This window comes from Clinocottus analis, unplaced genomic scaffold (assembly GCF_023055335.1).
Source record: "Clinocottus analis isolate CAN_PGR_092001 unplaced genomic scaffold, fCliAna1.0.p SCAF_7, whole genome shotgun sequence".
Taxonomy (NCBI): Eukaryota; Metazoa; Chordata; class Actinopteri; order Perciformes; family Cottidae; genus Clinocottus; species Clinocottus analis.
In genome coordinates this window covers 5,158,578-5,173,264 of record NW_027176229.1, presented here as the reverse complement: position 1 = coordinate 5,173,264, position 14,687 = coordinate 5,158,578, and the positions used below count along the sequence as shown (strand labels likewise).

The following is a 14,687-nucleotide window of genomic DNA, read 5'->3' as shown; positions in this document are numbered from 1 at the left end:
ATTTGATGCACTCTGCTACCGTGGCATAAACCACCAAACTTGCAGTAGTGCAGGCTAAACTGACTAGTCTCTGAGGTATTTTTTCTAACGTCAGGCTTCCATCACGTTGAAATGGAGAAAAGTTCCATCGCTTGCAGAGGGGAGTTGTGAAAGATGCTGAGATGGATTAGTCTGCGGGGAGGAGAAATATACGTTTTTCCCACTGTCGCCTTCAACAAGTCGCCCCAGATGAGAAACAAAACCTGCCAAGATGTTCTTCCCGGGCATCAAGGGTTCCAACTTTTGGGAAATATCATAATGGCTGTCTCGCAGATATGTAGCGCTGACCTAGCACACAGCAAGTAAACTCATTACAGGGTTGGTGGAAAGCCATATATATGCCTAGCAGTGGGCCTGTCGCGGCTCCTCAACAGCAGAGCAGGTAAACTTGTTAACGTTGACATCCACATGACCCCCCCAGCCCAACTGACAAGGGAAGAGTCCCAGACTGTGGTAAGTCATCACTTACTAAGTCATTGCAGGGACAGAGGAGGCTGTCCGAAGCTCTGTTTTTAGTGCTAATTAAAAAAAAAAGAGGCCTATGTTCTGTCAGGCCAAAAGCCTTCTGGTTGTTCTTAAATTAGACAAGTCAGGATTCAACTGAGACTGACGAGAGATTGCATTAGGCGCTGCAGCACATTAGAAGACCTGTCAAGGAGGAGCTAAAACAGGCACACAGAGGTCACACCAGCAACTAACTACCATCACCTGTTTTACAGACAGATAAACGGTTGGAGCCTTTAGTGCATATAAATGACATGTGGACAGGCACTGTGCTGAAACAAGGCATGTTTGTGAATTAACGTAATAATATAATCGCTCACAAGAGGACCAATTCCCTCATCATGATCAGAGGTTAGGCTCAGCAACAGGACAAACTTAGGGCGGGGTTCACGCCGGGTGGGGAGGCACCGTGAATTGCCGTGTCAATTAATGAGTGAGCAGCAGCCTGGCTTCTCACGCGCAAAGTGCATTTCGCTCTGGTCAAAAGGGCCTTTCCACTGCTCTGCTATTACATCTAATCTCTGATATATTCTGTCTGTCTGTCTGCTAGCAGGGGTGTATATTGGCTCGTAGCACTTGCGCTCTGTTTTGACACAAATGATTAATATGTGGAATAAAAACGTTAAAAGAAATAATTAAAAAAACAACATTACAGATAGTGGGGTGACTATGAAAAAAAAGTAAAAAGTGTGAGGATTCATTTAGAATGAGATCATTCATATAATATATAATTATACATATACATTTTATCTATGCGTTTTTTTTTCCGCTGAGAAAATAGACCAGATGCCAAACCTGAAGATTGCAAGCTGGCTGCCAAGCTCAACGCCATAGTGCATCCTGTGTGTCTAATTATTTTACATGGGTGCCGAAAAAAAGCACTTCTTTGACAATTGTGGGGCTTTGCGTCCATCGTGAACGCTGCGTTACAGCACAGTAGACATTTGAAGACAATTTGCAGGATGTTGGATACTTGCCACCGCGTTAGTTTTGAATCCGGTCACTACATTTTGGGATGTCTGTCGCACTGTTCAATACCATGCTGGTTTGCCTTCCTGCTATATCATGGACATTTATTTTTCGTGGCTGTAGTGCCTCCATGAACAAGTCCACATATCACTGTTCAGATCACATGGACGTGGGACGAAATATTTCAGCCATAAATGCTGGTGTATACTTACTGTATCTTCTGTATAACAGCCCTCCTGAGCCATGAGGCACCCACCTCCTGTTCTAACTTTACCTACAACCAAATAATCCAAACCCCTTTACAGAGCATGGCTTGTGTTATGCCTGCTGCCGGGGGTTTTAAAACTCACCCCATCGACATCAGATCTGCTGGTAGTGTCAGGTGATGCCCACAGTAAGCTGGCTAGATCTAAAAAACATATCTTTTTATCTCCTTAATTTTGGCACTCCAATCACGATAAGCCAGCATTTCACATGCTCCAAAACGGGTGCATCTTGATCATGCTCTCAGATTGGCTGAATTAAAAAAAAGACTGTGTTGGATATGATGGATGAAATGATAAAGACGCCAACTTTCTGTCACACTGAATGCAGACTCTAGGGGTAATGTTTTTCGATGCAGTACCAATTCTAAAAAACACAAGTAGATTGCTTTGTATTATTATTTCCGCCAGTCCGATCATATGACTGGTCACATGTTGCGTATGAGAGTGTACCTCAATGTCTGTCCAAAGCGAATCATCCAACCATCAGGTTTAGCATCCTGTTTCTGCTCAGCTTCCACTTCCTGTTAATTCCACCTCCTATTCTGATGCAGAATATCTTGCGTAGCTAATTGTGCGTGCATGCTCAAGGACCTCTGGTGGTTGGGGCGACTTTCTCAAAACACCTTTTTATTGTTTCATATCAACATTGATCCTGACATAATTTAATTTAACTACAAATAACCAACATAATTGAATATGGCCAATGGTTTTAGGAAACCAATACATGCACACCAAGCTTCCAACTGAATATAAGAGTCATCACCAGCAAATGTAATCCATTAAGCCTCTTGGACGAACAACTCATAAAAACTGGTTTGTTCTAATGTGACACGTTCAAGTGATTTAAGAGAATGTGTGGCATTTACTTATTTTCTTATTGCTATGTACAATATGCTCCTCTCTCTCTCTCTACAAATAAAATCTACAAGCCTCTTTAAAAAACACATCATTAGCCACAGCATACATTGTTTATTACTGAGAATGTTAAATTTGTTGTTTTTGACTGCAAAATGTTAAGGTATAAGACTAGAGGCTCAACACACAGTATCAATTTTGTCAATTATATTTGTCCACAAACAATGCAGAACTGGTAGCCTTTTATAGCAATCTTATCATGTTGATTATGCTATTTTTTAATCTCACAAACACAAGCATCCTCTCATAAATATGTGGCATTAATCCCATTGAAACTAGCCACTTAATACTACGTTTGTGCAATTAAGAGATGTTGGTGAATCCCACTTGGAACACGACATGCAAGCCTCACAAAAGAAAAGAATTGTCGGATAACAATATGAAAATGTTCCCGCATTTGCATTTCAATCATGTTCATCTAATAAAATGCATTAGAGGCCAACTGTAAGTGAACACAGAGAATCAGTGAGGTATCACTAGACTTAAATGTCTAGAGCGACATAATCCACCTCGTGAATATCAAGAATTTGGATATGACAAGTTTTTCACATAGCTAGCATGTCTGCCCTGGACATTTGCCTTAAGGCTAATCTTGAACCTGATTTAAACCGGTCACGGGTGCAAATCAAATGGTCGCCTGCCTGTAGTGTGAACATGTCCGGCTCACACCCCCACCCACCTCTTGTCTCTGACAGCCGCATCAGCCAATTGTCAACAGCAGCTGATGTGTCCTTTCCCAAAGCATCCATCAGCATGCACACATCAACACACAGACGCACAACACTGGTACTCAAAGAGATTTGTGCAAATTCACGAGGAGACCTCTGGCTAACGTCTCAATAATCTCTCACACAGCTCTATAAAAAGACATGACTGTTTGCATTATGGAGACCTGTACTAGTGTTTAACAAACGGCCAAATTGAAAGAGCATGATGATTCACCAAAAACACAAGTCTTTAGATAAAGTGCCTGGTATTAAAAAGTGAGATTATTCTATTTCTTGACCCTTTGACTTTTGGTGTTAAAATTCTCCCATTTCACAACATGCACTCTGAAAAGATGTTTTCCTCAACAGACGTGGTTAACCTCTCCTGACCCGTGTATAATCGGCCTCTAGCGTCTGACACAAACACCCGTTCCATATCAGTCCAAACAGCCGAATCAAGTCAAACATTTACCTGAAAATGGCCCACGACAAACGCTGAACTGCCCTAAATACCATCGCTAATAAGGAAGTGTGCCCCCTTTTCGGTCCCCTCCCTTGATTTCTTGGCTAATAGATTGCAAACAAGCCTACGAGCTTTGGGTGATGTAAACAAAGGAGGGGACTTGGTCAACAGTGCTGTGCACTTTGAACGAAATGTATGTCTGCATCAAAACTGTAAGGAGGACCCTGATACTCGTGACTGGTGACATAATGCCAGGAAAGAGTGCTAAGAAAAGAAGATTGTATTCTGTCTTTCTTATTCAGCGTTATTGCAAACTTAATTCTGCAAGAAACTAAACGTGTGAAATGATTTCCTCGACAACTTACTGTTCACCTTTAAACTGAACAATACAAAGTCAGCCCATACTATTAATCAATTTGATTGACATGAAGGTGCAACATCCCAATATGAGATTAAATTATGATTATCCTCAGTTTAATAAACGCGTGGGCAGGCTTCTGAAAAGAAATCTTTACAAGTGACACAGTTTAGGCAGCGAAACACAGGTCTGCTGCATCTCACTCATGCGCCACACGCACACAAACACACACGCGTGCGCGAGAGATGACATCATGTTGGGTCAGCTTGGGTTTTAGTGCTCAGCTTGCGATCTACATCTGCCATTTCGAGCGCGTCATGTTATCCTGCATTTAACCATCTCTGTCCTGCTGCACGCAGGTAATGACCTCGTGTAGCCCGAAACGACTTTATAAATGTATGTATAAAAAGATGCATGACATGCTATGACTATTGTCTTCGCATTAACATGAACGCAAGCCAGTGTTACAATCAAAATCGAAATAGTGTCGAGGATGCAGACAATGCCCGACTGATTAACAAGTGCAGAGCGACGTAGTAAAATGTAGTCAAAAACATGTGTAGTGGACGTTTCAGCGTCTCAACGCAGAGCCATTGTGTCTGTACGTTGATAGTAAACAATCTCACTCACAACAAGGTAGGACGCAATGGACGGTACCACGACCTTATTTTGGATGTGACAGACTCACGTAGACCGCATGACAGCGCTATGGAAAATAAATACATAAAAAACCTACGTTGGACAAGTTTACACAGCGTCCGACCGTCTTCGTCGGCTTAAAAAAAAGATGCAAAAACTGTACATTGCTCTCCGTGCTCTCTCCTCCTCCCCCCCTCAGGAACAAACCAAACGAGCGTCTGTCCTGTCAGTTCACCGCGTAAACATCCAAATAGCAGGTTTGGTTTCAGCAGGTGCACAAAACACGCCACTCAACGTCAACGTGCGCTTCTTCGCTCAAGAGCTATTTAAAAAAAGAAAGAAAAAAAAGCTAAACTACGCACTTAAAACCTTTTAGCGAGCTGCCGACGCTGGTCCCCCTCGTACTCACCCCCTCTGAGCGGAGCGGCGTTGAAACCACACGCCGAAACAGCGGCGAAACCAGGCGACGGCGGTCATTTTTAAACTTCAGGTGCAGACCGATGCGACTAATTCACATCCACTCTTAAGTGCGTTGACGTTTCGCTTCGGTAGCTTTAGCCGCTCAGACGAGAGGAAGTGTCATTTCAGAGAGAGAGAGTGCGCGCGCGAGCTGATAACCGTTAACGGCGATTACGGTCACAAACGGTGACAGCGACACAACGACAGTGGAGACGAAAAGCTCACCTTTTCTCCGTAGAAATTCGTCGTCGTGGCTGGAGAGTACGCTCTCTCCAGGAACATTTAGTCCGAGTCTGAAGGCGTCGGTGTGACTTTGCTGAAGTGCTGTCAGTTAGTGTGTACTTCCTGAATGACGGCGGAGCAGCGGGAGCACAACCCCTCGCCCGGGTCTGACAGCTCTACTTTGACAGACGGCCGGAAATAAAGTTGTCTCGCGCGCTGAAGAGTCCTCTTAAGCGTGTGCACTTTTCAATGTGTTTTTATAAACACCAAATAGTGTTTTGCATCTTTTCAACAATTGCTTAACCGCAAATAAATATACAGATGGATAGATGGCGTTGAATGTATCTGCCGAAGTGCTGCATTTAAATAACACGTACGTATTTTAAAGTGTCAATACTGACCCTTATTTTCTTTGTAAATCATTAAAGATGCATGGACTGAGTCATACCGATTCTGTTGCAACTACAAATCCAGGTCGTCTCTTGAATGTAAGGCAATACAAGGCTGCCACCTGCTGTTGCTATTAGGAATTTAACTGGATCATTTAAAATAATGATAATAATCCCGTATTAGTCTTCCGGCGGGAGAATTTACAAATGTCATAAGAGCAATGTATTGTGTGTGTGTATTCGTACAACACCAGGAATGTATTTGGACCTCAGACCTTTTAACAAGACTATATAGTTGTCAGTAATGTGATCAAAAGATATATTCTGACTAAAATAGGCCAAGAGGGCAACAAGTACCCTTGGTTGCCCGAATGTTTCAAATTAGAATTTGTTTTATTTTTATGCTACCTCAGTTTCTTAAATGTCTCTGGATTATGGGCTTCGGCTGCACCACTCTGCTATACACTCATGGAAATCAACCCGCAATCCCTGGTTCATGAGGCCCATTTTTGTTTTTTTTTAATCTACGTAACACGTAAGGGAAAACTAAAAAGAAATACCTTACAGTTCACCAAAATATGCTGACAGTCAAAACAAATGAATATATATATATATATATATATATATATATATATATATATAAACATTTGCTATCACAAAGAAAAATGCCAATTTTCATATAACAGCTCAATCTGTATAGGTGATCTTCAGACATGTAAAGGGTGCTACCAGGCTGTTACCATGTTAGATGTTTGTATTGTTTGTTTTAATGTGTCCACATGGCTCTCTAGAAAACAGTATTGAGACTGGATTGTTATGTTGAAATAAAGTAAATTGAAACCATCTGTAACCTCTGTGGTTGTTGCAATTATGATATGTTGTACAAGTTATATGTTAAAGTTTCAATTCAATGTTAACGTGTTTTTTTTTAAACTTAGTGTAAAATACACAAGCCTACATTTCACAGTAGTCTAAATGGATTATGACTGATGGGATTTGTTACTAGAAACAGGTGTTCAAGCGTAGAAAAACCCACAGGATGCAGGAAAATACGTCGTGGTTCAATTGAAAAACACTCGATTTCACAAATGACCACCCACCGACTTTCCTCGGGTGTTGAAAAACTAAATCGATGGCGAGAAAAACGGGAGCCAAAACAAAGAGACCCCACAACCCCTGATGTTCGGCAATATGCCTGGTCAAATATTTTGTATGTATATTCCAGTGCACATCAAGACAACGAACGACTTAATAGGAAGTATCTGTTATATAAATATCCTAACATAATAAATCGAATTAAATTAATTTGGATACACATTAAAACGTTATTAGTAGATACATTATATACAGGCATAAGGTCAGACATCTTGTTACTTGGGGGTCCTGCCAGTTGTAGGCGCTGTTCCAAGCAAGCTGCAAAACAAAAATCGATTGTTAATTTTGTGTTTGTTTACATTTTCCAAGCGAACAAATGGCTTCGACTTTGCTATCGCCTATGGTGGATTATTATAACGACGAGGAAGAACTAGACAGCGTGGAGGACGACGATGACCGAAGTTTCAGGGGAAGAGACTCGGAAGAAGGTAACGTTTAAACGAATTGACCAAAAAAAGAGAGCTCCCTGACAGTGGGGCTCCGTCTGCTTGTGGAACAGAAACGGAAGCGCGCGATTATTGCGTAAATGTAGTTAATTTTAACACCGCGTTTGAAGCGATCTCCAGATTTACGCCTTACTTTGGAGCAGTTTTCCATTTGCACTTTCGAAAAATCAAACTTGGACTACCTGCTCCTTAAACTAGGCAGCTAACCGCAATCACGCGCACTTAGCTTGCAAGCTACATAACAAGTTAGCTAACCCGACGACCGACAAATCAAGTTCCTGGAAACAGGAGCAGGTGGCGTAAACTAACGTCAGAAAAACTTACGTCTCCGCTGCGAATAGAAAACTGAGCCCAGCGGTTAAAGATAATAATGCAAACAACAAAAACTCTCATTTGTTTACAAGCTAACTAAAACCGTAGCTGGCGATTTTTGAATACCCACGTTAAGCGCGAGGCAGCATCACTGCCGAACTTTTAATCACGTCGGCTTCACGTAATTGTGGATTTTTTTTTTTCTCCCCCCGTCGAATTTATTTTTAGGCTAGTCGCAGTTCTGATAACGAGCACCGGGACGTTAGCTCCGAGCACTGACAGGTCGAGTTGTGTCCGCTGCCCTCCTCACGCTGCTCGATGAGACGGGACGGGTAGCAGCGAGAGAGAAGGGAGACACGATCAGAGGGGGAAGCCAGGCGATGACAGCACTGCAAGGTTAGCATGCTAGTTTTGCCGACATCGACTTCCCGAGCGGACCAAGCCGGACTTGCGTGTCCCTCCTCTCCTCCTCCTCCCGGTGCACGTCGACGATTCCGTTGTGCTTTTAAAAAATATAAAGAAAACATCATCGCGTTACTGTTTTAACGAGAAAGCTAACTTTAAGCTAGCACGTGAATGCTAACCGAAAATGAAAGCTGCTGTGTCAGCTTTAACCCGGCCGGGGGCCTTGTCCTTCTCTCTCCCTATACCTCTCTCGTGTGTGTGTGTGTTTTGTTTTTTGTTTTTTTTTAAAAAAGGTAACGTCGTCTGACTGAGGGTTAACTCTTTATAACAACTTGGCTCCCAAGTTTTGCCACATCACGCGAGCACAACATGCTAGCTTCGCCTTGCGAGAGAGGGTTGTTCTGACAGTACGAAGTTAGCCTGGGACCGTTTCTGGTTAATCCCACCATGCGGCAAAATGCGTGATACTCGAATTAACAGCTGTATTTCTGTCGCGAATTACACATTGATGTCGTATGATTTACATTCATCAGCATTAGCGTTTGTCGAGCTAAACTTTTTGTTTTGTTCTTCTACTCCTGCTGTCGAGCCGATAATGAATAATGCACGATCATCCGTGGCAAGGTCTTTTCCCCGGTGTCCTATTTTAACTAACCATTACCATACCGGTGCCACGCACGCCCTTTGATTGGCACAGATGTCTGCGGTCTGCAGGACTCTATCTATTTACATTGCGGCTAAACAAAAAAACGACATGAAGATCTAGTAGTACAGCGTGCATGTACCTTTTTATCTTTTAGAAAGTCGGTTCTCGATTTCAGTTAAGAAGTGGTTTTTGGATATTGAGTCCATTCTTGTCCTGTCATGACCTTTTTTCAGACACGGAAGATGCCAGTGAAACAGACCTTGCCAAGCACGACGAGGATGACTATGTTGAAATCAAAGAGCAGTAAGTGCTTCAATCATGGATTGGATGTTTTCACTTTCATGAAACATTTTTTATTTTCAGATTTTAAATGGTGAATGTTATGTAATATTATCTCTGGTTTATGTCGTTGCAGAATGTACCAAGACAAATTGGCCTCTCTGAAAAGACAGTTGCAGCAATTACAAGAAGGTAATCAATCTGTTGTTTTTTATTTCTTACATCTTAAGTTTGTCAGAAATTGACTGAAAATCTTTATTTTGCTGGATGGAATTTTAGTGTTAGTTTACATTTCCATTAGGGTTTTCTTTTTAGCAGGATAAAGCCAGATTGAAACTGATTACTAATGGTGGGTTGCCATTACATCAACAGGCCACAAAAAAGGTGCAGCCACTGTCTCTGTCTAAACCTGCTAGAAAAACGGACGATAACGACTGACAAACTCTCGTCGGCTCATTTTTTAAATGTCAAGTCTGTCTGTTTCCTGATTCAAACTGTTTCTTTACAGTGAATTGATGGCTAGATTTTGTGCTCTAGAAATATTGTCCACGTATTGCAAAAAAACAACTCATATTCAATAACTTCTGAAGTTACTGTCTCTCACCCTACGAGAATACCAAAGTCATGATAAGACAAAAATCTCTGAAAAGAAAAACTTGTGATTCCATAGATCTTCGTGTTCACTTAATCAGACATATTCTTTGCAGGTACGCTTCAGGAGTATCAGAAGAGGATGAAGAAGCTCGACCAGCAGTACAAAGAGAGACTCCGAAACGCTGGCAAGTATTTAGAGGCGGGACTGGCTTTGCTGTTGCATCTGGTGCATTCAGCACGTTACTACAACTGTAGAGTGCTTCCTGCTTTAATTTCAGTGTTTACAATGAGTGTGAGCGCTGACTGGTCGATTAAACTATACGTGAGGATTGAAGTTGCATATCTTTGATTTGCAGAAAGGGGAAATAAAAACAAATGGCGTGACTAAACACAACATGCCAGATGAATGAAGTAGCACACTTATCTACCTAGACATCCTCATTTAGTAAACTTGCAGATCAAATCAGTTGTTCTCTTTCCTCCCGTCCCATCCCTCTTACACCATCCTACTGTTTTAATTATATTGGTTCCCATATTCTTGTTGACTCATCGGCTGGTGTTTGCCAGAATTGTATGCACTCAGTTAATATTACTTTGTTTGTTCAAAGATCTTTCTTTCTTTCCCTTCACAGATCTGTTTCTCCAACTTGAGGTGAGTACATAATTTCTTGCTGGCTAACTGATACAGTTTTTTTTTTAATTCACTTTTTCTTTCTTTTTTTGGGCATTGCCAGCTAAGCATCTCTTGTCTCGTCCTCCTGCAGACAGAGCAGGTGGAGAGGAACTACATCAAGGAGAAGAAGGCAGCGGTGAAAGAGTTTGACGATAAAAAGGTTGAGCTGAAGGAAAATCTAATTGCAGAGTTGGAGGAGAAGAAGAAGATGATTGAGAATGAAAAATTAACTATGGAGCTGACAGGCGGTAAGAGATTATTATTAAGGGACTTGCTCAGCAGAGGAGTGGAAGTGAGAGTTGTTCTCTCTCCACACATGTTAATGTTAAGTTGTCTGATTACGTTTCATTTAGCTGACGCTTTTACCCAAAGCAACTTACAATAAGTGCATTCAACCGTGAGAATAAACTCAGAACAACAAGAATCTGGAAAGGACAATTTTCTTCAATAAAGTCAAACTACAAAGTGCCATCAGTAAGATACATTTAAGTGCTACAAAAGTGCTACTACTGCGCTACCTTCCTTATTCAAGGTGTAGTAGAAGACGATGTGTTTAGTTTGCAGTGGAATATTGTAGACACTTTCTGCTGTCCTGATGTCAATGGGTACCCACAGGAGTGTGTTGTTGCGGTAATGTCTGCAGTCGGGGAGAGTTGACTGTCGAGAGTCACGGCAAGGTTCTTGGCCGTCGGGGTCGGGGCCAACGCCGAGTTGATTAAAATGTACGACTGATACAGAAGTTTAACATGTTGGTGTCGGCCTTCTTGAATTGTGTGTTTAGGATGTTTGTTTTTCACAAACTAAAAAGGTTGTGCTTTTTTGGGACCGTTGGACACGATTTGCACGTTGTTGTTGGATCTCAGTTTGTCGTTATTCACTCACGCAGACTCGATGGAGGTAAAACCTATCATGACTCGGAAGCTGAGGAGACGGCCCAATGATCCGGTGCCAATACCAGACAAACGGAGAAAACCTGCGCCAGATATCCTTCATATAAACCTGCATTCAGTATTACTTGTACTGGTAGCTTTTGCATTTTCTCATTGTGTTTTGCTCAAACCTTCCTTAACTCTCCACACCTCAGCTAAATTATTTGTTAACAGACGAACAGATAACGGAAGATTTAAGAACACTTAATAAGGTAAGTGTTTCTGGATGTCTCGATATTATGCATGTCCTCACTGATTGTTTTATTTTATTTTTTTCTCAAAATATGTCTTCTAAAATGTTCTTGTCTTATCTTTTGCAGCTTAAATCGCCAAAACGGCCAGGTATGTCAATGCTGGGCTTTTTTTTCGCAGTTTATTTCCACAATGACTGTAATAAAGGACATAAATAATAGTTACCTTTTCTGCTGAGTCGGATGAGAAAATCTTTACCACTCCCACGTCTGTTCTCTAAATGTGAAGCTACAGCCGGCTGTTGGTTAGCTTAGCTTGGTTTAGCTTAGCAGAGAAGAGTTGAAACGTAGGGAAGCTGCTGGATGGGGTTGGTCCAAAGGTAAACAACGCCCGGACCAATTCTTGGCTGTAACTTCCATCGCGACCAGCAGAGACTTCAGGAAGTCTCCCAGCCAAGAAATAGGTCATGACATAATCCCCAATAACACGGCCAGCATGACCTCTTCATAGGAATGGTACCTGGTCTATTAGTGAGCCGGCCTCTTGCCAGGGCTTTCCTCGACCAGAGACAGATCTGTAAAACTTGAGTTACCTCACAAAAACAGATGTGTTCATGATTATTTGAGGAAATAAGTAGTCGAACACAACCTTTTAAAAATATTTTCAATGCTTTTTCATTCAAAGACCAAAATACCATGTAAGTTAACTAGTTGACCAAGAGGGGCGGCCCTACCTAGTGCCAGTCTTTATGCTAGGCTAAGCTAACCGGCTGCTGGTTGTAACTTCATGTGAAACGGGCAGAAAGCAACGTGGTATCGATCTCCTCATACCCCGGCTCGTCTCAGTAAGAAAGCGAATGAGCCTATTTCCCCCCCAAATGTCCCGAAAGTGCTCTATAAAACCATTAAGCTAATTGTACATTTGTTTTGCCCGGCGATGCCACTCAGGTGTTTCTCCCTCTCCAGTGTCTCCGTCGTCCCCAGAGCACGTCCCCGCCGCTCCCATGGAGAGCCCCTCCCAGCGCTACGAGGCCCGCATCGAGGAGGGGAAGCTCTACTACGACAAAAGATGGTGAATATGTTGTCATTCTCAAAACTGACATCTCATCACTGCTGCCACCCCCCCTCCACACACACACACACACATACACACACACAGCCTGACTGCAGCTGGTGCCCCCACTAGATGGCCACATTTCCATGTGTTTCACGTCTCTGGCGGTTGCTTTGATTTTCAAAAAGACACGTTACAACCACTTTGATGGGAGACTGTTTTCTGCTGCCATCCAAAACACAGAAAGAGATATTTCTTCAGGAGCCTCTGAACAGACGCTGGTGCGTGAAGCCACGATTAAAAAAAAACACACACATTCAGAGATGGTGGCTGCATTAGAATCCGCGCTACACTCTGCTATAATGTGGAGATAAAGAGACTGGAAGTCCTTGACCAGACGCCGCTCCAGTGACCTTTTTTGCCTCAGCGCAGAGCTCTGCATCCGACGAGTGTCGGACCCTTAGGTCCCATGGAGAAGGGAAACCGTAATGGCAGTCTGTCTTATTAGCCACCGATACAAACGAAGTGAAAGGGAGCGAGCTCTGAAGTATGCACACGTTTCTTATAAGACAACGTCTCATTTCTTCGTCGCTAAAGAAGAGGCCGCCAGCGCAACGCCTTCACGAGGAGCCGCAGGGAGACGTGCGCGTCATTATTCTTCAGTGGGCCCTTAATGATCAAACGCTTTGGGCTGTCAGTCTCTCCCCCTGGGTTGGTTCTGTCCTCTGACAGTTTGGAGCCATTAAAACAAATACAAAATCCCCAGACTTTTTTTTGTTTTGACTTTCCAGTCCAATTATCTATTTAGTGCCATCTCAGGAGGAGCGTGGTTTATTCAGCTGGGTAGATTTATGTATAATGAACCTCTCTCCTGCCTGTCCTGTCTCATGCCCATCCCTCATTTCTCCCCTTAAGTGTCGAATCAATTCTGTTTTCTTTGTGTGTTTTTTTTATGTACCAGGTACCACAAGAGCCAAGCCATCTATCTGGAGTCAAAGGACAACACAAAGATTAGCTGTGTCATTAGCTCAGTGGGGACCAACGAGGTGAGTTTTACTTCTTATTTGACTCCTGTTGCACAAAGAACTGGGTTAACTGAGTTAAACATGAGGACGGGGAAACTATATTGTCAACAGATCCCAAGAAGTGATCCCACTACCTTGAGTGTCGTCTGTGTAGCCGATGCTTGATGTATGTTATTTGTGTGTGCCATAGAGCTCCAAAGTGGTCCAGACTCCATGAGAAACACATTAATGAGCCACACTCTTGCACTGAGTGACATGTTCCTCCATTACCATCAACACTCGCACTCGTTTATTTTGAGTCCGTCCCACATGCACCGTCCTGCTGCTGTAAACACTCACCACAGCGCCGAATGTGTATTCATCCACAGCTGAAAATAGGAATTAGTCACTCCTGTTTCAGTAGTATTCGTCATTGTCAGTGTTGGTTATTCAATGGGGATTTTACAGAATAACGTCAATCTTGAATAGGGAATAATAATGTTGGGAAAAATAAATTGCTCTGACAAAAAAGAAAGAGAAAACAAATTTGATATCTCTGGCGGCCGCAGGGCTGTAATAAGCCCGTCCAATCATCTCATTCGGCCTAAATGACTTCTGGAGCTAATGCTGCTGGAGACTTTCATTGGAAAATAACAAACACATCCAGCATACTCTAGCTAGTTTCTAAAGATTAAAAACCATAGCTTTATATGTTTGTTGGTTGGATTCCGCAGATTTATTTAGGTGCTAATTTCCCTCGCTGGTCAACACAAGACTATCACTGAGGAAGAATGATCACTAAAGAAGGAACGTTCATCTTACCAGAGAGTAGTCTGATACACTGATGTGATTTCTATTGGCGGCTACTTTGAAATACATCCGTCTCTAAAATGTCTGTTCTGTGTGCTCCAGATTTGGGTGAGGAAGACGAGTGACAGTACAAAGATGAGGATCTACCTGGGACAGCTGCAGAGGGGAGCGTTTGTCATCCGTCGACGGTCGGCTGCGTGAAATATTAGCCAACTGCCATCTGTTCATTTATCCATCCATCCATCCGCCCACTTTGTTC

At 42.5% G+C, this 14,687-nt stretch overlaps 2 protein-coding genes across 5 annotated transcripts in view; one reads left to right on the top strand and one right to left on the bottom strand.

Annotated features, from left to right (window-relative positions):
* The window catches only part of taok3a (TAO kinase 3a), a 62,614-nt gene extending 56,861 nt beyond the window's left edge, over positions 1-5,753 (bottom strand). The window contains exon 1 of one of the 3 annotated variants that reach the window (XM_068605157.1): positions 5,545-5,753. The gene's annotated coding sequence lies outside the window, so the exon portion shown is untranslated. Of the gene's footprint in view, positions 1-4,957; positions 5,127-5,269; positions 5,436-5,544 lie in introns of those variants that run through there. The other 2 variants (XM_068605158.1, XM_068605159.1) reach the window with 2 other exon arrangements.
* Positions 5,754-7,344: 1,591 nt separating this feature from the next.
* The window catches only part of suds3 (SDS3 homolog, SIN3A corepressor complex component), an 8,108-nt gene continuing 765 nt past the window's right edge, over positions 7,345-14,687 (top strand). Inside the window, exons 1-12 of one of the 2 annotated variants that reach the window (XM_068566603.1) lie at positions 7,345-7,513; positions 9,128-9,197; positions 9,310-9,365; positions 9,881-9,952; positions 10,400-10,419; positions 10,532-10,688; positions 11,327-11,422; positions 11,520-11,581; positions 11,690-11,711; positions 12,527-12,632; positions 13,576-13,660; positions 14,531-14,687. The exon at positions 14,531-14,687 is cut by the window's right edge and continues 765 nt beyond it. In XM_068566603.1, coding sequence (XP_068422704.1) covers positions 7,402-7,513; positions 9,128-9,197; positions 9,310-9,365; positions 9,881-9,952; positions 10,400-10,419; positions 10,532-10,688; positions 11,327-11,422; positions 11,520-11,581; positions 11,690-11,711; positions 12,527-12,632; positions 13,576-13,660; positions 14,531-14,629 — 957 coding nt within the window. In that variant the 5' untranslated portion in view covers positions 7,345-7,401 and the 3' untranslated portion in view covers positions 14,630-14,687. Of the gene's footprint in view, positions 7,514-9,127; positions 9,198-9,309; positions 9,366-9,880; positions 9,953-10,399; positions 10,420-10,531; positions 10,689-11,326; positions 11,423-11,519; positions 11,582-11,689; positions 11,712-12,508; positions 12,633-13,575; positions 13,661-14,530 lie in introns of both variants that reach the window. The other variant, XM_068566602.1, reaches the window with a different exon arrangement.